Source organism: Rhineura floridana, chromosome 2 (assembly GCF_030035675.1).
Source record: "Rhineura floridana isolate rRhiFlo1 chromosome 2, rRhiFlo1.hap2, whole genome shotgun sequence".
Lineage (NCBI taxonomy): Eukaryota > Metazoa > Chordata > Lepidosauria > Squamata > Rhineuridae > Rhineura > Rhineura floridana.
Genome location: NC_084481.1, coordinates 230,502,951 through 230,527,946, shown reverse-complemented (window position 1 = coordinate 230,527,946; position 24,996 = coordinate 230,502,951). Strand labels below are relative to the sequence as shown.

The following is a 24,996-nucleotide window of genomic DNA, read 5'->3' as shown; positions in this document are numbered from 1 at the left end:
TGAGAGAAAAATACCCAGTGGCGGCTGGGGAATGCTGGAGCTGGTGGGGCAGAAGGCAGGATGGCCAATGGTGAGTGCAGCTGGAGCCAATGACAGCACAGCCCACCCTCCCTCCTGCTGAGCTCTGCAATGGAAGGCCCTGAGATGGAGGAGCCGGAAGCTGGCAGGCAGCGCTGTCCCCTGGGCAGGCTGTAAGTAAGAAGCAGGTGTGGGCTGGCTGAGGGTGGAGTGAGATTGCCACTGCCTCATTTGCCCTGACGGACCAGCCACCCCTCGGAGACTCCTGGTAGCTTGTTTTAGAAATCTGGTTTCATCGAAGAAGTGGATCTGACAAGCCGACAGTTTCTTCTCCTTGAACATCCCCCTTTCGGAGGGCTCTGCATTTCGAATGTGGCTCATGGCCCTTTGAAAGTGTCACCCCTGCCCTACTGAGGTGTGGCTAGGCTGTAGGTTTCATCTTTCTTGATGGCAGCCCGTTTTGAGGACTACCTTCCCACAGTTTTGAGCCTGGGGACTGAAATATATTACTGCTTTCCTACCTGGAAGATTTGGCCGTTCTTTCTTTGGAAAGCGGCTCATCACAGCCCCAAAAGATGGGCTTGACTTCCTCGAAGGCTCGTCGGAAGGTGACGAAAGTAGCCCCAATGCCAAGGCAAGAGGAAAGGTTGCAGTGCCCTGGGAACATGGCTGTCTACACATTCCAGAGCCCTCTGAGAGGGGCAAGTCCAAACTCGTTCGCCTCCCGGATGGAGAGAAACCTGGCTCTGGAAAGGCACCTTCCACCCCTGAGAGAAATGAGGCAGGGAAGATATCCCACAGGTAACTCAATACATTTTTAGGGGGCAATTAAGGGGGCAATTACGCCAAACTGAAGGGACCCTACAGATGTCCTTTTTATTGCACATTCCTGATGATTTGTGCTTGCGATAGTATTGGGTAGGTTATACGCAATCCTGCTTTCAAACCTGTTTGCACCTGCTAACATTTCAGGGCGGACAGACTGCTTCATTTCCACTCAGCGTATGTCCCTTAATTTCCTGGGGAAACCTTGGAACTTTTCATACCACCTCAAACGTTGCGAAACAGCTAATGCAAAAGAACGGTGTGTGGACGGTCCTGTATAAATCCAGCTCTCCAGGTTTTCAAGGCAGGGGACAGGCCCAGCCCTACTTCAAGATGCCATGGATTGAAAATGGGCCCTTGTGTATGCAAAACAGATACTCTGCCACTGCGCTGCAAGGCCTCCCCCACTTGTCCTTGGGCCTTAAATTGCTTCTCACTGGAAACATAATAATAAAAAAGGAACTTAAAAGGGCTCAACTCTGGCCAGATGTTATCTTTCCATTTCCCGTTTCATAATTTCAAATTGCAATAGCAAATTAGCTTGCAGGCCAATGCCAAATTAAATGGGCATGCATCACACACATAACTTGCAGAGAAAGGCATTCATTCAGCCAATTTACAGGAGCCCGTTATGGTGTGTAAAATGGTGGTGGCTGTTACTATTTCTATTCAACATGCCATCAATATACGTGGCATTTCACAGAGTACAATGGGACAGGTCCCTGCCTTGAAGAGCTTGCAATCTAAAATCCAGAGTGGGGAAAACAGGAGAAAGAGACGGAAGTGAGAGCCAGTGTGGTGTAGTGGTTAGAGTGTAGGCCTAGGACCTGGGAGACCAGGGTTGAAATCCGCATTCAGCCATGAAGCACACTGGGCGACCTTGGGCCAGTTGCGCTCTCTCAGCCCAACCTACCTCACAGGTAGGGTTGCCAGGTTCCTGGCCTGAGACTGATCCTGTATGTTTAGGAGAAGGGAAAGTCAGCCAAGTGCAGGTGTTCTTGCAATACTGTAATGGGAAAAACCACAAGGTGGAATTCTCCCTTCCTCTGCACAACTTTTAAAGATACAGAAGACCTCTTGGAGGCTGGGGCTGGCAACCAAGAGGTCTTCTGTATCTTTAAAAGTTGTGTAGGGGGAAGGGAGAATTCCACCTTGTGGTTTTTCTCATTACAGGGTTGCAAGAACACCTGCACTTGGCTGACTTTCTCTTCTCCTAAAGACACAGGATCAGTCTCCGGCCCTGAGCCTGGCAACCCTAAAGCTGATGGATCCAACTGGTTTCTAGAAGGCTCTGGGGAATTTTCCAGTGACTATGACTGATGCTCCTGTTTGATTTCATCCCTTGTGTTATTCAACATCTACACGAAACCGCCGAGTGGGCTCATCGGGAGATTTGGAGGATGTTGTCAGCAATACGCTGATGACACACAACTCTCTCTCCTTCACGTCTCCAGGTGTGGCAGTGGAAGTGCTAGCCTTGGAAATAAACTGCATGAGAGCCAAGAAGCTGCATAGTGCAGACAAGACTGCGGCCCTGTTAGTGCTTTCCTAGACCGGATGGAGGGGATTTGACCTGCTCTGGATGGGGTTACACTCCCTCTGAAGGAGCAGTTTGTAGCTTGGGGGTACTCCTGGATCCATGACTGTTGCTTGAGGCTCAAGTGGCCTCCGTGGTGAGGAGTGCCTTCCATCAGCTTCAGCTGGTGGTCCAGCTACAACCCTATCTGGACAAGGATAGCTTGACTTCTGCAATCTATGCTTAGGTGACCTCTAAGCTAGACTGCAATGCATGATACATGGGACTGCCTTTGAAGACAGTTCAGAGACTGCAGCTGGTACAGAATTCAGCAGCCAGATTGCTCACCGTGGCATGACGGTCTGAGCACGTAACACCAGTTCTGGCACCACCACACTGGCTACCAATTAGTTTCCGGGCTCAATTACAATTTCTGGTTTTTACCTATAAAGCCTAATACGGCTAAGAACCCCAATACCTCTCCCCGTATGAATGACCCCGGACCCTGCATTCGGCATCTGAAGCCCTTCTTTGTGTGCCCCCTCCAAGGGAGGTGCGGAAGGTAGTGACACGAGAACGTTCCTTTTCAGCGGTGGCCCCCATTTATGGAATGCTCGGGGAGGCACACCTGGCACCATCATTATGTATCTGTAGGCACAGGCAAAACCATTTTTCTTCTCCCAGGCGATCAGCTCTTAATTTCAGAGGCTTTTTGGAGGGCTTTTGATATTGATAGCCTACACTGCAAATGGATTGCAGATATCAATTCTATGGTGGAGCACCCTCCACATCTATAGACTGGTAAGGCCAGTCATTTCCTAACTATGAGCTCCTGTTTAGGAAACACCAGCCAACCATTCTGGGCCATTATCAAGCACCCTTCCTACCAGAACAGAAAGGCAGGGCTATTGTCTCTGTGATTTCCTTGTGGGCTTCCCAGGGGCATCTGATGGGCCACTGTGAAAAACAGGAGTCTGGACTAGATGGGCTTCTAGTCTGACCCAGGCTACTTCAGCATTTGCATGACAGGTTTGTTTCTAGGAATGCATTTCATAGAAAAGAAGGAGATGGGTCTTTAAATCAGCAACAACAATAACAGTATTGTGCTTCGCGAGTCTGGATGTTTTCCCCTGGATAACTTAGCTATAGATTCTGTCTTCTGCACATGAAAGGAAATTTACCCCCACTTGGAGTCACATTTCACAAATCGGAAGGGAAGGCTCTGCAGTGAATACAAATGAGTTCTGGGCATTTGGCAAATGATCCTGAGTGCTTTATGACTGCAAGTGCACTTACATAAACACCTGGCAAAAAGGTTTTTTTTTTTTTAAAAAAGCAGATTCAATCGGGTATTATGAGAATGTTATTTCCTGCTTGCGACATGCTTCCCCCTCCCCCCTTTTACACAGCTGTTTTGACAACCTGATTAGGCTGGAGGAGCAAATTCATGAACATGCTGTCTGCTGGATACCGCTCTTTTGTGCTCCGTTCCACCACCAGTATATAAAAAAAAGTGAATTAGATCTACATGAGAGAGCGAGCACCATTATCTACACAAGGGGATACACACCCACCGTGTACCAAATAGATTGTTTAAGGTTGCCAGTCTCTCTCTCTCCCCCCCCCCTGTTCTAATTTCTGGGTATGATGAATGTTTTTGCAGATTAGAAACTGGCCACTGCAAATTCTTCAAAAAACATGCAGGTGGCATAAAACAATACATAAGTAGCCAGGAGGTCATAAGGCAATTTAAACCAGCAAATAATACTACTATGATGGTGGCCGTGATGGAAAAACAGGCATTTCTGTATTCTTCTGATGCGGAAGACATCATTTTGCAAAAATTGTGGGTAGTAGTGGATGCTAGTCATACTCAGAGTAGATTCATTGATGTTAATAGACATGACTAACTTTGGTTCATTAATTTCAGTGGGTCTTCTCTGAGTAGAACTTAGCTGAATAAACTGTGTGTGTGTGTTTTTAAAGTTATGCAACCGCGGGATGGGGGGAGACTCCAAATTTCATTGGAAACAGGAGTCTGGACTAGATGGGCTTCTAGTCTGACCCAGCATACTTCAGCATTAGCGTCTCAGGTTTGTTTCTAGGAATGCAGCATTTCATGGAAAAGAAAGAGATGGGCCTTTGAAACAGCGGCAACAACAACAGTATTTTGGCTTTGTGGGCTCAACTCCTTCTCTGAAAGGCTGCCCGCCTGCTATAAATTGCTCGTCCCCATTTGATTTTCTCCCTACAGGGGAAAAGATAGGTGGAAACCCAGTATCTCTTCCCCCACAGAAACAGCTGGGGCAGAATGATTTTGATCAGAGAAGGAGCCCAAAGAGAAAGCCTTATGCACCTCCTTCCCCACTACTGCCCCAATTACCTTCAGAGATCTCCTGTTGGAGCTGTGTTTTTTTTAAAGTCAGGAGAAATTCTGCATACCACGTGGGAGTCAGAGATACAAAGCCCTGCCAGATCCCTGTCAGTGAGATCATATTGTTATGAGCATGGGAGTTGGGATGGATGATTACTGTGGGTCCCCTTTCCAGCCTCTGATTTGGAATCCTGTGCCTTGGAATGAGGAACTCTCTGCTGGTCAGATGAGTCTTTTGTTAACCAAATAGATTGGCCAGGTAAGATAATGGGCCGATCAGTTGCCTAGCAACGGTGAATGGGACAGGGAGACCCTTTTGTCATTGAAACTCTGCGGGAGAGCGTCTCCCCCACTCCTGGCAGCTAGCAGAAGTTGTGCTTGTAGTTTGAGTGTGTCTAGAGAATTGCTGGGAACTGGAAGGCAGGCAGAGAGACTGGCTCTCTGCCGCATGGCCTTTGGGGTGTCTCCTGCAACCCAGATGGAAAGCTGGATATTGGACTGCTGATGCATAGAACCCCTCTATTCTGAAGCTCAGGTTGGAATGTGTGTAAATAAATAAACCATATTTCATAAAGATACCGCAGTCTCCGCTGACCTTCTTCCAAAAGTAAACCAAACCCTGGAGGAGTGCAGGGACCCCCGAAATCTCACCGCTCAGAGATTGGGGGAGGCGCGCAACAGTATGCTCTGACTGTCCCTACGTATCAAGGCCATCCCCTATATTCCCATACAGGCACCTGATAAATTGCTGGCCCCATTTTGCCTTTTGTGGGGTGCAGGGATACCTGAAAGATCAACTTACCCTGTCAATCACTCCCTCTGCAGGTGAGGGCCTCTTCCAGATACCTTCTTCTCACGAAGTCTGTTCCGCACAGTATAGTTATCGGGCCTTTAGTGTGGTGGCACCTGCCCTTCGGAATTCACTCCCCTTAAATATTAGACAGGCACCATCTCTGTTGTCTCTTCAGTGACTAATGAAAACCTTCCTCTTCCAACAAGCCTTTTAGGTAGAGTTGGTTCTGAGTTGAACACAAAATCCCTGTGTGCCGGTTCAAGTCTTTTGGTGCTGCCCATCCACACACCATAATCTATGCCAGGGGTAGTCAGTGGAGGATCAGAGAAATTCATGGAAGATCAGGCCATCAATGGTTACAAGCCATGATGGCTGCCTATGTTGTATCTCCATAGTCAGAGATGGGATGCTTCTGAATGCCAGTTGCTGGAAACCGCAGGAGGAGAGAGTGCTCTTGCGCTCAGGTCTTGCTTGTGGGCTTCCCGTTGGGACATCTGATTGGCCACTGTGAAAACAGGATGCTGGACTGGATGGGCCACTGGCCTGATTTAGTATGCTCTGTTCTTACTATCCCTGACCATTGGCCATGCTGGTTACGGCTGATGGGAGACGGAGTCCAACAACATTTGGAGGGCACCACCATGGCTACCCCTGAACTATGCAGAAATATCACGCAGAGCCATTGAATTCCATCTGTTTGATGAGCAGTACAAGTAGATCCATTGTGAGATGAAACATTCTGTTATTACACTGTCTTGATTTTATTTTTTTAAAGGAAATGTTACCCAGACGCCTGCTTCAGAGGCAGGCTGTTGCAGGAAAATGAGCCGCCGAGCCTTCTAGCAATAAATCATCATGTTATAAAGCGGAGAGAGGCTCAAGCAAGCAATGATCTTTGATGTGACAATAAGAGTGTGACATAAGTACCTGATACTGGGCTGGATCCAGACTAAGCTAATTGCATGCAGCTCCCATTGAAATCAAGGGGGCATACTGTTAGGCTGTATGATTGATTTCAATGGGGCCCAAGTATGACTAACGTAACCTGGAGCACTGATTTCAATGGGGCCCAAGTGTCACTAACGTAACCTGGAGCCAACCCAGCCCCACCTTGTTTTCATCAGTAAAATGTAGGAGAACACAGTGACGGTTGGGTCCCTGAGCCACCCCTCATTTCAGAAAAACCATGTGAAAAGCCTTTCATAATAAACTCCTGTTACAAAGATGCCCCCCTCTCTCCTTTTCCTTCCAAGTACCCAGGACCATTCCGCTAGACCTCAGGACGGAAGGGGGAGAAGCCAGCATCATCAAGCAGCACCCTCCTCTGAGACCTCAGGTAAGAGGGGCTAGGGCAGGCAAGTGAAGAGGGACTGGGGCAGGCTGTGGCACTGAGTCCCACCTGAAAGTGGCCCAAGGCCTACTGGTCAGTCTCTCCCATCCCACTGTTTGTGAAACACTGGGCTAGATGGTTCGTTGCTGGCACCCTCATCTCTCCACTGGTGACAGCAGCAAAGGAGGACATACTGGGGACAGTGACAAAGGTAAGTTCTCTTCCCCGGCCTCCCAAATGGGCCATTGCCCTGATCCAGCAGTCCTTATGCTCAGATGATGTTGTTTCCTTGGGCTGTGATGGGGTTCCCTTCCTCTCCGAGGGTGGCATCCGACACACTCGTTCCAAGGATTCCCACTTGCGCAACAGAACTTTCCCCCTCTCCTCCTCCTGTGTGCGCCCTGCGCCGTCCCCAACTCTGGTCCAGAGGGTTGGGGGAAACCACAGAACAGATTTGCGGGGGGTTGATGCAGGGGAAGGAGAAAGATCCACTAGAGAAGCACAAATCCTGGCACTAATGGAACAAGTTACTTAGTGCTACACTGGATACAAGTCATCCCCCCTATTTTTTGGGTGGTGGTGGTATGTCTGTAAGCCTAGGGTTCCCCCTAGCTATCTTCTGTATGGGTGGTTCTGTTTTGGCTACATAACCACTGGTACTATTGGCCTAAACATAGGATAGACCCATTGAAATGAATAGGTGTGAGTGTGTCATATCCATTAATTTCAGTGGGCCTTCTCTGAGTAGGATGAATGGTGGATGCCACCCACAGCATCTCCCACATTATTCGCTGACCATGTGGTTACTGTCTTGTTTTTTGGATTGTGATTTTTAATATCTGTTTTTAAAGCTAGTGTTTTTGTGATCGAAAGTGGACCTTTAGCATTGTGGCACCTACTCTGTGGAATTCCCTCCCCTTAAATATTAGACAGGCACCATTTCGGTGCCTATTGAAGACCTTCCTCTTTCAACAAGCCTTTTAAGTTGAGACCTATCCCAGTCTGCATCTGTGTTAGAATTGCTTTTAATATGTTTTTTTAATAATATGTTTTTAATCCTTTTTTTTAAAAAAAAGATGTTTTAAAGCTTTTTAAAAAAATTTTTTAACATTGTTTTGTTTTCATGTATTTTAAGGTCTTTTTATGATGTTTTAAAATGTTTTTAGCATTTCTGTTTGCTGCCCTGGGCTCCTGTTGGGAGGAAGGGCATTATTTTATATTATCATTGTTTTATATTCTTATTTGTATCATTGTTTTATATTATTATTTGTGTTATTTTAAATTGTTTTTAGATTTTTAAGTGCCTTTTAAGGTTTTAAGGTTGTGCATTGTTTAATTGTATTTTAATTGTATGTTTTTCTATGTTTTTAACTACATGTAGTTCTATTTGTAAGCCGCCCTGAGTTCCAGTTTGGAAAAAGGGCGGGGTAAAAATAAAGTTTCATTCATTCATTCAAGGGCGGGATATAAATCAAATAATAACAACAACAACAACAACAACAACAACAACAATAATAATAAAAGCCCTGGCCAAGCCACCCTCCCAGTCGCTCCCTCAGGTTGGTTGGCAACCCTCCTCACAATCGCTCTCTTCTCTGCAACCCTGTACAGGTGGAGAAACTCAGTCCCTGGGCGCTAGATGTGGCCCTCCAGGCCTCTTTATCTGGCCCTCGGAACTCTCTCCAGGCCATCCTCCCCACTGACCCTCCTTTCCACCCTGAGTGTTTTTGCCTGACTAGACTGCATTCTTGAACTCTGCTAACGTCTCGTTTCCCAGGACGGTCATGGAAGACATAGCAGAGTGTGTGAGTGTGCATAGAAACAGCCTACTAACTGTACGAGGGAAACACATTCCGTGCTCTGCTCACTTTTGCCTCTGGCCCTGATCGCCACTGGCGATTGGCCCTTGGACGATTACCCAGAAGGGAATGTGGCTCTTTGGGTGAGCAAGGCTCCCTATCCCGCTGTACACAATCTAGTTTGGTACTCGCACCAAAGTTAAGCTGGTGACATCGTTGCTGCAGCACTGAAACTAACGGGAGGCTTTCTTGATGGCTGATTTCCCCAAAGACAGCAATGCTATCGGTTCCATAAACTGCCATTGCACAGCTGAGATCGGCATTTACAGGCTGACATCTTGGCATCTGTGGCATCCCTCCGAGCCATATTAATCGATATCAAGGCCGGTGGGAATTCATTCCCCAGAGGGATCCCTGCTACCATTCTCTGACTTGACAAGATCCCTTTGAAGCGCTGTCTCCTCTTCGTTCCTCCACGCTCTCTGCCTTTTCTTGCAGACAGCGCGGTGCTCATTTGCTTTCCTGTGAGATCCCGTCAGATGCTTTTAGTTAGATTGTTGATTCCTTTTGCTCGGCCTGGTTCCTTAGGCTTTGAAAGTCTCTGTGGTGGGAAGGCTGAAATAAAACCTTGAGAGATGTTCCCTAAAGGGCCTCCAGCTCAGACTCCACAGCAGAATCCCCAGTGCTTTGAATGGGAAAGTGGAAAGAGACCTGGGGGATTGTTAGTAAGGATGCGGGATGAATTCAATTCAGTTGGCATTTAAAGGCGAACCTCCCTAATTCACAAGCACTGAAACACAAGACATATTTTGAAATTTGCACATCTCCAAATTTTGCAGTGCAGTTCTTCAGCCAAGTAATGCACACAAAAATGCATACGCTAAAGTAGAGTGTGCATAAAAATGAACATATCTGTGAAAATAACATCCAAAATGCATTATATTCAGGAAAATGTGCTTTGGAAAAATGCATATATTAGACAAAATTGCATACAGACATATGCACATTAGGAGAAACTCACCCTAAAATGCTGATGATTTTTCCTGAGGACTTTGTTAAATAAAAATTCACAAACTGGTGTGGAAATGTGGAGAACTGAAGGCTGGGCTCCTACCAGGAGGAAGGATGGGATATAAACAGTAGTGTTGTGGCAAATTCAGAAGTTCAGGCTCCCAGTCATAGCCACTCCTCCTCCCCCTTTTTTGCTGTGGGGTTGAGAATGAGATCCTTGCTAATGCCTTCTCCCACAGCAAGAGACATCCTTAGAAGCCAATAAGCATTGAGGAGGAGAGTGTTAGTTACTGTGAAGAGTCTTCTCAGTGGCTGACTCACCTCCTTTCACTCTGATTGGCTCCAATCAGCAGGAAAGGTCAAGGAAGAATGTTAGAAGACTCTTCTCAGTGGCTAAGACACTCCCCTTCCATGCTGATTGGCTCACAGGACGAAGGAGACACAGGGACCCTGCTGGGACCCTGCTCCCAAAAAAGTAAAGGGTCTAAGACCCCCCCACCCAGTCCCTGGACGACTGCGCCCCGGATATAAACTTAATAATAACATGAATAAATAAGAGTGGAAAATATGGGAAACGGAGAGAAGCGGAAAGTTGACAGATTTGCTCGTCCCTAGTTGTGTGCAGCCGTCCCTGAACACAGGCCTGCGAGGAATGTTCTTGCGGTTGGAGTATGCCTCGATCTAAGCACCAGTGGTGGGAATCACAAGTGGAGACAGATCCTGTTGCGCTCAGGTCCTGCTTGCGGGCTTCCAATGAGCATCCCATTGGCCACTGTGAGAACAAAAAGCTGGGCTAGATGGGCCACTGGCCTGATCCAGCAGGCGGCCTCTTCTTCTGTTCCCACAATGGGGTGTCTGTTGGTGGAGTAGAAAAGAGAGGCTGTGAGCTTCGCAATGGAGCCTGCAGATGACCTGCTTGGTGAGTATTCCTCCAGATTTGCTTGCACAAAACTTCATGCCCAGTCTTCATGGCGCATTTGTTCTGATTTGTTTAAGGTGCTGGGTAGGCACCCTTTAAGGCCCCTGTTGAAGCTGCCCTCAATATCTACGAGTGAGAGTAGGAACCTATCCCTGTTCTTTTCCATGTTAGTCCTACCTCTGGTACCAAAGTCTCTGTGAAAGAAGTAATGTCCAGGAACTTAACTGAGGTTAACTGAGGTATTACTGTATTTTTTAAAAAAATATCGACAGTTTGAAGGAACTGTCAATATTGTTAAAGGAAATCTCGGTAAATTATCATTCTTACCATCAATGTTTTAGAAGTGGATTCTTTTTTTTTTTAAAGTCCATTTTCAAAAATAGCCGCATAAATTCACTGCATTAAAATGCAATCCTCAATAAATGAGAATAACCGAATTAATGGAAAATGGACTTCCCGGAAGGATTGCTCCGCCTGTGGCTGCCTCTGAGATGAGCTCAGTCTCAGAGGAAGCTTTTTTCAGTTTAGAATCAGTCAAAAGGGAACTTTGACTGGTATAAATGTTCTCCCAGGCAAGGGTGAACCGGAGAGATTATCCACAGAAACTTCGTTGGGCTGTCTGTGGCTGTAATTGATCAGGAATTCCCTGGGAAAAGAAGGCATACCTAGCAGCCGAGGACGGAGTTAGGACTTCCAGCAAGCTGGGCTGAAAAAAAGCGAGACGTTTTTTCTTTTAAACTATCCACAACGGGCGAGCTTTCTTCTGTCTAATCTTATCATTTGGCTTAAATTACTACAGTAAAAGAGATTTGTTTAAGAATCAGAAATCAAGATACCTGGGTGAGTTACACTTCTCTCTTTTATACAAGGAATTAAGGAGGAGGAAAGAAAATTTAAAAAGCTTATCTTATTTTTTATGGCAAAAAGCTGGCCTGAATTTGGAAACTATAAAGATTAAAACGGATGAGGGGCAACTTACCCGAAGAGAAAATCTGATTTAGATGATTATTTGATTGATATATGTCTGGGACTACTTTTTCTTAGACTACTTTCTTTAGACGAATCTGCTGTTCGTGTATGTTACTAATTGTTCGGCGCTGTGAACCAAATTTGTTTTGCATTCTTGGACGTGCGGGAGATAAGAACTGTGCTGGCCAGATGATGTCAACAGGCCTGGAATATTAACTCCCTTATTGCTGGAAAAAGAAGCAAATTACTCTTTGCTTGGGAATTGTGGTTATGTTGGAAATTTGAAGGGTTTTTTCTTCGGCTTTAAGAATGACAATCAAAGAAGTGGCAGAGACCCTGGATGTACCCCTGGAAGGGTTTTCCCTTCTGGATATGTTTCAGAAGATAATGGATGAGATTAAGATAACGAAACAAGAACTGGGACAGAGTAGACAAGAGATGGCAACTGAATTTGGTAAAGTGAAACAGGAGCTGAAAGAAATAAAGGATTATATGAGAAAAGAAGCAGATGGACAAAAAATAGAAGATGAAAAAGAAATTAAAGGGAAGGAGCAAATTCTGGAGATTGGATCAGATATATCAAATGTGGAATTGGAAAAAGATTTGGACTTTATGGCAAAAATTAAAGGGAGGATGCAAGTCCTGGAGATTGGAACAGATATATCAAGTGTGGAACTGGAAAAATATTTGGAGTTTGTGGATCCTGGAGATAAAGATTACTGTTTGGAATTTGGCGTTGTCCCTGGAGAAATTGATGAAGATATCAGAGATAAAGCTATCAATGTTTCAATGGAATTTCTGGACTGGAATGATTTGATGGAACTTGAAATAGAGAAAATTTATAGAATTAATTCCAGATATGTGACAATGGAAAAACTCTCAAGAGATGTGCTAGTGCATTTCGTAAAAAAGAGGAACAGAGATATGACTTTACAACAATATTTCAGCAACACATTCAGAACTGATGGCAAGGAAATATTTGTGATGAAGGAAATTCCCATCAGACTCTTACTATATGACTATGACAGCAAGATTATTATGGGTGCAGGATGGAAGTTGGAAGATGGAATTGACACTGATAATGGGAAAATGGCTATTGAAATTACTGGACCTAGCAGACTTGATGAGATGGATTAATTGACATGTTTATTTGGAGAAAAATCGATGGATATATTTCTCAAGGAGTGGAAACCTCTCTTTGACTTTTTGCGGAAAGAATAAAGTGATGTTAATGAGATTTGATGATTAATGATAATGATAATGATAATGATAATAATAATAATAATAATAATAATAATAATAATAATAATAATAATAATAAATTTAATTTATGTGTCGCCTATCTGGCCAGTGGCCACTCTAGGCGACGTACATACAATAAATATAGCAAAATACAATACAAAAATACAGTGTAATAGTACAAATTATAAAACAAACAATACATAATAGGAGGCATGTAAACAAAAAATATTAAGCCTCCCCAGAAATCCCAAAAGCCTGTTGAAAGAGCCAGGTCTTTAAGGCCTTGCGGAACATATTCAAGGAAGAGATGTGCCGAAGATCTTGTGGGAGGGAGTTCCAGAGGGTGGGGGCCGCCACTGAAAAGGATAACTACTGGAGGAAAGTGATTTTGTAATATATTAAGAGACAGGTTTGTTATATATCATAGACCTATAACTGATCTGCGACAAATCGGAAGTCAACATTTTATTTTATTGTTTAATTTGTTTCTTTTTTGTTTTGTTTTGTTTTGTGTTTGAAAATTTGAATAAAATTAATGATAAAAAAAAGGAAAATTCGGTACCAAATCCAAATTGTACAGACTTCTAGCGCATCCCTAGCGGGCAAGCAGTGGGGCAGCTAGCCCAGGTCATGTGCTCCACCAGGAATCATGCACATGTACACATTGCTCTGCTCACATGACACATGGCCAGTGCTGGTGCTGCTGCATTTTGCAACTTTTGTTTAAGCAGGTGGAGAGGCAGCACCTTAATGGATGGCTGGGGGGGGCACGCAGCTGTCCCAGCACTCCCTCCCCAAGCTATCTTGCTGCCCTCAGCTGTGGTGGAAGATATTGCCCTGTTGCCACTGTTGGAGATTCAACCTAGTTGGCTTCTGTACACGATATGGGACCTGGAAGTGGGGAGCAGGAGCAGGCAGCAAAATTGATTGAGCTGATCCTGGAACAGAGAGGAAGATGACCTTTTTCAATCAGTGCAAGGACACAAAGCCAAGCTTCAAGGATCTGTTTTCAGTTTGTTCTTAAGATTCAGCCCCGCACCCACCCCCCGGGGGCTTCTGCAAGCAAGCACCTTAGTGAGCCTTCATCCTGATTTGCTTTCACAAACCTTATGAGGTTAGAAGATGCCCAGTCTTTACTGGGCATTTGTTCTGATTGCTTTGCAAGGGAGGCTTTATGACAATGAGTGTCTTCATCAATCATTCATCCCACACATTTCAGTGCATTTCCCTAACTGCAAAAAGTCTGGGAGGGAGGGGTTAATGGGTTTGATGAGTCTGGGCAACAGATTGCTTTCATCCACTCTAATTGCCTGGAATTGTGGGCCACATCTGCACCAGATCTTTAAAGCGCTATGATACCACTTTAACAGTCATGGCTTCCCCCCAAGAATCCTCGGAACTTTATTTATGTATTGCATTTGTATACCGCCCCATAGCTGAAGCTCTCTGGGCAGTTTACAATTAAAAACATTAAAAACAAATATACAAATTTAAAAACACATTTTTAAAAAGCAATTTAAAAACACATGCTAAAATGCCTGGGAGAAGAGGAAAGTCTGTAGTTTGCGAAGAACGCCGAGAGTCATTAGGAAATGTCTCTTGCCCTCATGGAACTACAATTCCCAGAGTGCCTTGGGAAGAGGGCTTGACTGTGAAACCATTCTGGGGAATTGTAGCTCTGTGAAGGGAACAGGGGTCTCCTAACAACTGTCAGCACCCTTAATAAACTATAGTTCCCAGGATACTTTGGGGGAAGCCATGACTGTTTAAAGTGGTATGATAGTGCTTCAAATGTATGGCGTGGATGTGGCACTGGAGAGCTGCTGCCAGTCAGTGCAGACAATACTGAGCTAGATGGACCAGTGATCTGACTTGGCACGAGGCAGTGTCATTTGTTCCTATGTACATCTAAAAGATGCATGGTGTGAAAAGCACTCTAGCAGAAGTCAGCAGTCGGAAAATTTCTACCTGGGCACAAGGGAGGCTGGTGGCCTCCTTGTGGCATCTTGGACAGCTCCTTGAAAGTTTGGACTAAAACCCGGAGCAGATTCACTGCCCCGACATCGGAGCCGCCAGCCTCCACTGTCTGGGAGTATCGAATTGGCTTGAAGAAGAGGTAGCTTTGTAGTGTTACATGCTGCCACCTACTGGCCATGTTTAAATGAAAAAAATGAAATGGCCTGCCTTCAAGTCGATCCCAGCTTATGGCGACCCTATGAATAGGATTTTCATGGTAAACAGTATTCAGAGGTAGTTTTACCGTTGCCTTCCTCTGAGGCTGAGAGGCCGTGACTGGCCCAAGGTCACCCAGTGAGCTTCATGGCTGTGTGGGGATTCGAATGCCGGTCTCCCATGTCGTAGTCCAACATTACACCACACTGGGTCTAATGTTTAAATGAGTACGCTTTAAAAAAAAGCCAAAAGAATGCTGCAGATCATCTTAGCAGGATTTTCACAAGTGATACTAAGGCTTGTTTTTATGTACCTTCAAGTCGATTACGACTTATGGCGACCCTATGAATCAGCGACCTCCAAGAGCATCTGTCGTGAACCACCCTGTTCAGACCTTGTAAGTTCAGGTCTGTGGCTTCCTTTATGGTATCAATCCATCTCTTGTTTGGCCTTCCTCTTTTTCTACTCTCTTCTGCTTTTCTCAGCATTATTGTCTTTTCTAGTGAATCAGGTCTTCTCATGATGTGTCCAAAGTATAATCTCAGTTTCATCATTTTAGCTTCTAGTGACAGTTCTGGTTTAATTTATTCTAACAAATTAGCACAGTGGGGAGGAGAGCCTGGCTGGGAGTCCAGAGGCTGTGAGTTCAAATCCCTGCTCATGTCTCCTGGGTGTCAAGGGCCAGCTAAAGATCACCCCCACAGGGAGTGGCTCAGGGGTTATGTGCCCTGCCACCTGGGCAGCCGTGGGCAAGCTGCATAGTCCCAAGGAGCCCAGTTGCCCCCAGCTGGCAGTTGCGGACAAGGAAGGAGCTGGCTTGTGCAGCTGTGGCAAGCTGAGCAGGCCCTAGCCAGCTGGGGAGGACTAGCCTCAGAGGGAGGCAATGGTAAACTCCCTCTGAATACCGCTTACCATGAAATCCCTATTCAGAGGGTCGCCATAAGTCGGGATCGACTTGAGCAGTCCATTTCCAATTTTTTCAACACCCAATTATTTGTCTTTTTCACAGTCCATGGTATGTGCAAATCTCTCCTCCAACACCACATTTCAAATGAGTTGATTTTTCTCTTATCCGCTTTTTTCACTGTCCAACTTTCACATCCATACACAGAAATCGGGAATACCATGGTCTGAATGATCCTGACTTTGGTGTTCAGTGATACCTCTTTGCATTTGAGGACCTTTTCTAGTTCTCTCATAGCTGCCATCCCATCCCCCGCAGTCCTAGCCTTCTTCTGATTTCTTGACTATGGTCTCCATTTTGGTTAATGATTGTGCCGAGGTATTGATAATCCTTGACAAGTTCAATCTCCTCATTGTCAACTGTAAAGTTACATAAATCTTCTGTTGTCATTACTTTAGTCTTTTTTATGTTGAGCTGTAGGCCTGCTTTTGTGGTTTCCTCTTTAACTTTCATCAGCATTCGTTTCAAATCATTACTGGTTTCTGCCAATAGTATGGTATCATCTGCATAAAATTATTGATATTTCTTTCTCCAATTTTCACACCTCCATCTTGGTCCAAGGAGGACTAAGGCTTACTTGGCTGGAAATGAGCCCTACTTCTGCATAAACATGCACAGGATTGTACTATGCAAATATGTTCAAGGTGGCAAACAAAACCACTAAAAGCACTTTAGAACATCTTAAAAACAGAGACTTTAAAACATATTAAAACAAAGCGTCTTTAAAAACATCATCTTTTAAAAAAACATTTTTAAAAAAATTATTTATTTCATTTATATACCGCTCCATAGCCAAAGTTCTCTGGGTGGTTTACAACAATTAATAACATTAAAAACAAGTATACAGATTTAAACCATTAAAACCCACCTAGCAGGTAATGGGAAAGATCCTTCTTTGCTGGAGAGCTGCTGCTGGTCAGAGCAGACAATACTGGGCTAGACGGACAAATAGTCTGACCTGGTCCAAGGCAGCTTCCTATGCTTTACTGCTATGCCATCCCTTGGTGGACACGTCTAATGAGGTCAATTTGAGCATGTGTGGTATTCCAGTTTTGGGATCTGTGCTTCATAATTTGTGTATTTTTATTATCTGGTCTTGATCCTGTTACAATATTCTGTATTGTAAGTTTTAATTATTTGAGTAAGTGTTGTGGGTTTAACCAAATAAGTGTTTCACCACCACCACATTTTTTTTTCTGGTGGAACAGCATGAAACTGCCCTGTGCCATTGTGAAGCATTTCTCTCTTTCCCCAGTAATAGTGAGTCCACATGGGCAAGCGTAACGTTTCCAATGGATGAACGAGTGCTGGAGATTTCTGGTCTCTTCCTAACGTTTGTCCTATTTACAAACAGAGAAACAGAGTATAGAAGTGGAAGCAAACAGGCCTCTATAGAAGGCAGCAAAACTCCTGGTCCTGCATCGGATACTCTGAGCATCAATGCCTTTGTTTTAGCCAGCTAAAGCAATCTCCCCCAACTAAGTGCCCTTCGGCTTTTTTGGATTACAGCTCCCATCAATCCCAGCCAGCACAGGCTGATGGGAGTTGTAGTCCAAAACAGCTAGATGATGCCAAGTTAGGCAGAGGCTGAGCTAAATAATTACCAGCTCTTTGTCTCCATTTTGAAATTCAAACTGCAAACTGCTTCTAGCTGTCTCTTCCCCAACATTGGTAGGTGCAATATTCCAGAGGCCAGAAAGAGATTCCACTCCATCTACTTCCATTTGTTAAGTCCCCCTTGTCACGTCATGGCAAGGTACCAATAAGCCTGGTCACAATAATCAAGATGGCCAGCTATATAGTTAAGATAACGGAGTTCTTTTCTCACAAGTGCTCCATGTGTCCATTCTACGTGTGGAGGGGGAACATTGGCTGACCTCGCCCACTTCAGTCAAGGTTCCTGAACATGTGAAAGGATCTGTGCATTTTCTGCTGTGCACACATGGAAACCCAATTCTTGCCTTCACCTCAGTGCACAGAGGTCGGGGAATGGTGACATTTAGCAACCACCCACTTCCCCTCAATGTGCAGAACAAATCTGTGGAACATTGATTAAGAAGGAGCTTCAAGTTGTTTGTCTTGGAAATGCAAGGTGGTGTTAAACAGCCTAACTCTTCTTGGCTTTGCAGAAGCTGGAGCCTTTCATTCTTGCAAAAGACATCCCTCCGGAGAAGTTCTTGAGCTTGCAATGCACGGCAGCAGCATGCGAAGCAAAGGTTGGTGGGTCACAGGCAAAAGAGAGGAAGGAAAATGTTTATGCAGTAAGAACAGGTTAACCTTCGGGTCCAACCCTATGCTACAGTAAGCACACTTTTTTAAAAAGCCTGCTTAACCCAGGCCACGGAAGAATCTATCAATCACATGCAGGGGACATAAGAAAAGCCCATTGTTTTCAGGCCCTGCTTTGAGCAGAAGACTGCCTGGGAACAAGGGTAAACTGTAAACAGCAGTGGAGCACAGGAGGTGGAGGTGGAGCTGACTTCAGGGGACAGAGCCGAGCCCAAGAATCCTCCAGCATACCAAACTGAGAGGCCCTGTAGGCTGCCTCCAGTCCCCAGTCTGCCAATGCTTCGCCCCTGTTCCAAAGGCATCTTGATGTCTGCTGGTAGAAACATAATGGTGGACTAAATCAGGAATGGGAAACCTGGTGCCATGCTGGCCAGGGATGGTGGGAACTGGAGTCCAACAACACCTGGAAGGCCAGAGGGTCCCCATTCCTAGGCTAGATGGACATGGATCTGCAGGGGTGTAGCTGTCCAGAGTCTCAGGGGGTCTTAGACCCCTTACATTTTTGGGAGCAGGGTCCCAATGTCTCCAGCATCCTACAAGCCAATCAGCACGAAAGGGGAGTGTGTTAGCCACTGAGAAGAGTCTTCTACCATGCTTCCTTGTCCTTTCCTGCTGATTGGAGCCAATCAGTGAAAGGAGGTGAGCCCGCCACTGACAGGACTTTTCTCAGTAGCTAATACTCTCCCCTTTCATGCCAATTGGCACCTAGGGATGTCTGTTGTAATGGAAGAAGGCATTAGCAAGGATCTCATTCTCGACCCAGCAGCAAAAAGAAAAGGGAGGAGGTGGCATGGCTCTGACTATCACGAAGGGACCCTGCACTTCTGAACTTGTCACTCCACTGTTGATCTGGCAATCCAGGATGGTCATTAAATTTTCATGCCCCCTTTTTGTGGCGGGGGATTTGACTAGTCAAATCCAGTCTAAAGTTTGATCTGTTCTAGTTTATTAAGTCTCTTGCCACAAACTCATTCTTAAGATATGCAAAACTTGAAAGCAGAAATCTGCTTCCTGCGATCCATAGTGGCAAATACTTGTTTGCTAGACTTCAGTTTGCTTCAGCAGACCAAGTCTTACATTCTCAGCTTGCCTGTTCCCACACAGAACTATGTTTACACCCATGCTAGAGATTAAGAAGCATTTAATCTGGTCTGCATTTTAAAGCAAACTGACCTAATTTGCACATCCTAGAGTAATATATGGACTGGAACATAATTATCTTTTAGTTTTTACACTCTGAACTTTGTGATAAATTTTGCAGGTCAACACATACCCAAAAGTACTAAAAAGTGTGTATTTTAGGATAAAATACATTTAGAAAAAAAATAGAAATGCATACATTGAGATAAGATGTGCATATTTAAAGTATGCATTTAAATATGAATTTTGGTATGGATTGTTTTTAAAAAACAAAATAAAATACGCAGATTAATGCAAAAATTGGATGGATCAGACTTGCAAAACTGAAACAAAACAGAAACAGTGAGCCATCACCTCTACACTACCGCTTAAGAAGCTGTGATTTTAAATAGCATGAGAACAGAAGCCAGCACACCCTGTTCCTGTCTCAGCTTTACCAATGCAGCGATGGATGGGATTGCGATGAAATTTTGAGTTTGTTTTATGTATATGTTTTCCCCTCTCCTCTGGAAGGGGCTAGATCAGGGAGGGCAAGCTGTTCTACACCCCGCTGGAAGACGACAGTATTTACTCAAGATGAAAATGCTGGAAAAAAGGAAAGAGGTAACAGCAATGTGGTTTAAAGAGAGAAGATACATGTCTAAAAAAAAGCAATCAAACCCAAGATCCACCAGGCTGAGTGAGTTTGGAATTGGTGGATCTAGGAGCTCTCCTGGTTTAGCTGGGGCTGTGCTGGCATAACTCCCTCAACCTACTTAAACTGGAGTATGCCATAAGCCAGGGCTCAGCCAGTGGAACTTGAGCCAGCAGAAGCTGCGCCGGTGTGGGTCCCCAAAAATGAGAACTCTGGGGGTGTGGCAAGGTCGGGACAGGGCAAGGAGAGACCGGGGGTGTAGTCATCCAGGGTCTCAAGAGGTCTTAAACCTTTTACTTTTTACGGAGCAAGGTCCCAGTAGGATTCCTATGTCTCCAGAACCCTACAAGCCAATCAGCATGAAAGGGGAGTCTGTTAGACACTGAGAAGAGTCTTCTAACATGCTATCTTGTCCTTTCCTGCTGATTTGGAACCAATCTGAGTAAAAAGAGGTGAGTCAGTCACTGAGAAGACTCTTCTCAGCAGCTAATACTTTTATTTCATGCTGATTGGCTCCTAGGGACATCTGTTGTTGTGGAGAAGGCATTAACAAGGATCTCATTCTCAACCCAGCAGCAAAAAAAGTGGGGGAAGGGCAAGTGGCTGTGACTAACATGGGACCCTGCACTTCTGAATTTGCTGCTACTCTGCTGGGAGAGACTTACCCCTATTCCAAACCTCTTTCAGCTCAGTCACATGACCTGGCAAGCCAGCCGAAGTTACGCTGGCAAAAAGGGTGGTGTAAATCAAACTGCACTCTAAAGGCTTTTCACCCCTGCTCCTGAAAGGAGTTTGAAACGGGTGTCTTATGCCGGTTAATTTAAACTGGCATAATTTCCACTGGCTTCCTATATTTAGGATTGCTCTGCCCATCAGAAGTAAGCACCACTGAGTTCAGTGGGACTTACTTCCAGGTAACTGTGTATAAGATTGCAACCTTAGTCAGTTCATCTATCACTGAAATGTACATGTGGGTTAAAATAGCGTTTCTGAAACTGGAAGTGAAATTTCTTTTTAAAATGACAAGAATGACTGCATGTAAGCATTGCATCAACATTTAATTAGAGCAAGTTATCAGTTGCATCTTCGGAATGTATCCCTGATGCAAATTCACGTCAATATTATATCTATTTAACTGGCATGGTATCCCTCAAAGAACCCTGGGAATTGTAGTTTGTCGAGGCTGCTAGGAATTCTGTTAGCAACCCCCTTCATCCGGTGACTGCATTACGACTCCCAGGTTTCCCTGAAGAGAAGGAATGATTGTTAAACCAGTTTGTATATATGCTGCCTGACTAGTTATTTATAAACCCAGGCAGAACTGAAGAGATGTTTGCACCAGGAGGCAAGACTTAACAAGCCACAACTGAAGGACCTCAACATCAGTGAAACTCTTGGGTGTGTGCAGGGAAATAATAGCTCTGATGATGAAGAGCTGCTCGCCCTTGAGTTTGGCCAAACACTTGAAAGAAACCACGGTAAGCGATACTGTGGAAGATGTGAACAAGTTTTCTGATTCAGGCAACCTTTCGTGGTTTGCACTGCTGCTACTGCCATGTAATTAAGGTGCTTCTTTACTTTATGGGTGAGAAATCTCTAGCCCGTTGGCTGAATGCAGCCCTCCAGCCTTCTATCTGGCCTTCAGGATTTTTATCGTGGCCTTGTCTCTTCTTCCCAGGCCACACCCTCTCACCCTAGACCACATCCCTCATTGGGACTGTTCCATGCCCTCCTTCAGTGCTTTTATTTTATTTTTATTCCATTTATGATTCGCTTCCCATCAAATATCTCAAAGCAAGTTCACAGTAAAAAACATCAACAATAAATGCAATTCCATATGTAATTTAAAAAAGCACAATTCCACGTATACAATTCCACATATGCAAACAATTAAAAACAGTTTCATATGTAAAATCAATTTCTAACCCAATACTTACTCAATGTTGGGCTTCCCTTGTGCTCTGTCTGGAAGCTGCAGTTAGTGCAGAATGCTGCAGCATGACTGCTGACAGAGGCGAGATCCCATCAACATAAAGCACCCTCAGTCAGAGATCTCCACTGGCAGAAAATTTGTTACTGGACCAAATTCAAGGTGTAGCTATTAGGAGATAAAGTCCTTACCAGCTTGGGACCAGTTTACTTGAAAGATCACCTTTCCCCATACATGCCCATTTGACCGCTTAGATATGCGGAACTGGCACTTTTATAATTGCCACATAATGAGATGTAGCCAATGTTTGTCCTGTTCAGAGTAAGCCCATTGTCATTAATGGACATGGGTAATTAATTTCAGTGGTCTCCTCTAAGTCGAACTTAGTTAGATGCATCCCAATGTTTGTTTCTCCCTTGCAAGAAATCGATCCTTTAAGGGTGGCAGCACTTAAATTTTGGAACTCCCTGCCTGTTGTTATGAGCTCATCACCCACTAAACACTTTTTTGTTCCAGCAAGCCTATCCAGGCATGTAATTTTAGCATGTGATTGTAGTAAGTATAAGTGTTTTAAATGAATGATTTTGATTTATATTTTAAATTTTTCATGCAACATTTTAAAATTGGTGTTTTTAATGAATATTTTAGACTGTCTACTGTAAACTGAAGTCTTTTGCTCTAGTAAGCAGTACAGAAATTTTGTTAGATTAATAAAATACAGATGCAGACTGTGGTAAAGACCTCTTAAAAGGCTTGTTGAAAAAGAAAGGCCTTCAGTACAGCTCCCAAACCTGTAGATTCATTGCCCATTCAGGAAGAAAGGCCACAGTCATTAGCTGTTGTTAAGTGCCTCCAAGTCGACTGCGACTTATGGCTACCCTATGGATCAGCAACCTCCAAGAGCATCTGTCACGAACCACCCTGTTTAGATCTTGTACGTTCAGGTCTGTGGCTTCCCTTATGGAATCAATCCATCTCTTCTTTGGCCTTCCTCTTTTTCTACTCCCTTCTGTTTTTCCCAGCATTGTCTTTTCTAGTGAATCATGTCTTCTCATGTGTCCAAAGTATGGTAACCTCAGTTTCATCATTTTAGCTTCTAGTGATAGTTCTGGTTTAATTTGTTCTAACACCCAATCATTTGTCTTTTTTGCAGTCCATGGTATCTGCAAAGCTCTCCTCCAACACCACATTTCAAATGAGTTGATTTTTCTCTTGTCCGCTTTTTTCACTGTCCAACTTTCACACACATGAAGATATTTTGTCAAATCCCTTCAGACGAAACTCTAAGACAGGGATAGCCTACGTGGTGCCTTCCAGATGTTAAGAACATAAGAAGAGCTTGTTGGATCAGGCCAGTGGCCCATCTAGTCCAGCATCCTGTTCTCACAGTGGCCAACCAGATGCTCATGGGAAGTCCACAAGCAGGACCTGAGTGCAACAGCACTCTCCCCTCCTGCGGCTTCCGGCCACTGTTTTTCAGAAGATGTGGTTGGACTACAGTTCCCATCAGCACAGGCAATAGTTGGGAATGATGGTCTGGTAATCATGAAGGAGACAGATGCATATCAGCAGGGAGGGCATTGCACAGATGGGGAGCCAGCATTGAGAAGGCCCTGTCGCAGGTCAGTGCCAACCAGGCAGCATCCAGCAGTGGCACTGCCAACAGGGCCTCCCTTGCTGATCATAAAGCCTAAAATGGTTGATATTGGGTGAGGTGCTCTTATAGGTACTTGCGTCCAAAGCTGTTTAGGGCTTATATGCTGGTAGTAACACACTGAATTGGGACTGGTAGTTTGCTGGCAGCTAGTCCAGTGCTTTCAGAACTTGTGACTAAGGATGTGCTAAAATTCCGCCCGATTCAGATTTGGTTATGAATTAATTTGCTTATTTGCTATCGTTGCGGATTGGATTGTTATGTAGTCATTTTCCACTGCTATTTGTATCGATATTTCCTTTTGAAATATCAGTATTAATATCAATATTTTTTCTGCGGGTGATAGACGGGCCGGTGCAAGGCAGCCAAACTCATTACAGTGTTATTAAGCTTATTGTGGTCACTGCCTACAAAACTCAGTGGTGCTCCCTTTCTTTTCTTTTATTAGGTGATCGGTGGGATGGAGAATTTTTGAGAGAGCACGGACCATCTGAATCCCATTTAGGCCAGGTGGGCAAAGTAGAGACGTGGCTGCTGAAGCAGCAGTCAAGACGAGAATCATCTTGGGATGCTTCAAGCACTGACTCTGACGACTGGAGACCTTGCCGGAAACCGGCCTTGGTGAGAACAAAGACAGAGAGGATCGCCCTCTTTGATGAGTTTTTCGATAAAGAGTTTTGAGCTCCAGAAAGCCACCAGAGTTATGGCCAAGTTGGTGAGAAAGAGGGAAGGAGCCAGCAATGGCAACAACGCTGGTGTAGTGGTGGGTAAGAGAGTGAACTATGAATCAGGACATCCCCAAATCTCATCTCTGCCATAAACTCACAAGATGGCTTTAGGCAAGCCTCCCCCAGCCTCAGTTGCCTCATCTGTGAAATGGAGGATAGTAATAATAATGACTAACTTACAGGGCTGTTGGAAGCATATGAAGTGTTTGGAACACTTGAAAACACTTTACAACTGTTAAGTATTATTACTTAATTATTTTTACTTAAAGTACTTATACACGTCAAAAAAAGTTTTCCCCCAACTGTAGAGGGGGCGGCTGTTTTAATTGTTTTGCTTTATATTATACTGTGATTAAGAAATGAGCTGATTTGTCTAATCTATTGTGTTTAAAAATAAGCTTGTTTTTTCCCCGTGAAACTTAAGGAATAGTCTGTTTAGTCTATTATGTATATTATGGTTCTTTTCTTGTATTTCTTGTACTTAATTTTATATGCAATGTTTATATTATGTTGATACTAAAGAGGATGTTTTGTTCAGTTAATTGTATTTTCTTGATTGTTTTTTGAAGTTGATGTTTTGACTTCTTGTTCACTGCTTAGACCTTTATTTAAATATAAGCGGTATATAAATAGTCTAACTAAAAAAAAGTATTAAATATTATCACTCTGAATGGTTTGGGACTTAACTA

General features: G+C 44.3%; 1 protein-coding gene across 1 annotated transcript; it reads left to right on the top strand.

Annotated features, from left to right (window-relative positions):
- The first annotated feature begins 216 nt into the window (after positions 1-216).
- Positions 217-24,717, top strand: CCDC198 (coiled-coil domain containing 198). The gene is made up of 6 exons (XM_061613306.1): positions 217-819; positions 6,780-6,862; positions 18,062-18,148; positions 19,875-19,964; positions 21,311-21,473; positions 24,028-24,717. The coding sequence occupies exons 1-6, from the start codon at positions 594-596 to the stop codon at positions 24,258-24,260; spliced, it is 882 nt and encodes a 293-aa protein (XP_061469290.1). The 5' UTR covers positions 217-593; the 3' UTR covers positions 24,261-24,717.
- Positions 24,718-24,996: the final 279 nt, after the last annotated feature.

Coding starts and splice junctions, on each gene's coding strand:
- CCDC198 (XM_061613306.1), top strand. CDS start 594: ATGGGCTTGACTTCCTCGAAGGCTCGTCGGAAGGTGACGAAAGTAGCC. Junction 820..6,779: donor GCAGGGAAGATATCCCACAG/GTAACTCAATAC, acceptor TTTCCTTCCAAG/TACCCAGGACCATTCCGCTA. Junction 18,149..19,874: donor CAGCAGCATGCGAAGCAAAG/GTTGGTGGGTCA, acceptor CTCCTCTGGAAG/GGGCTAGATCAGGGAGGGCA.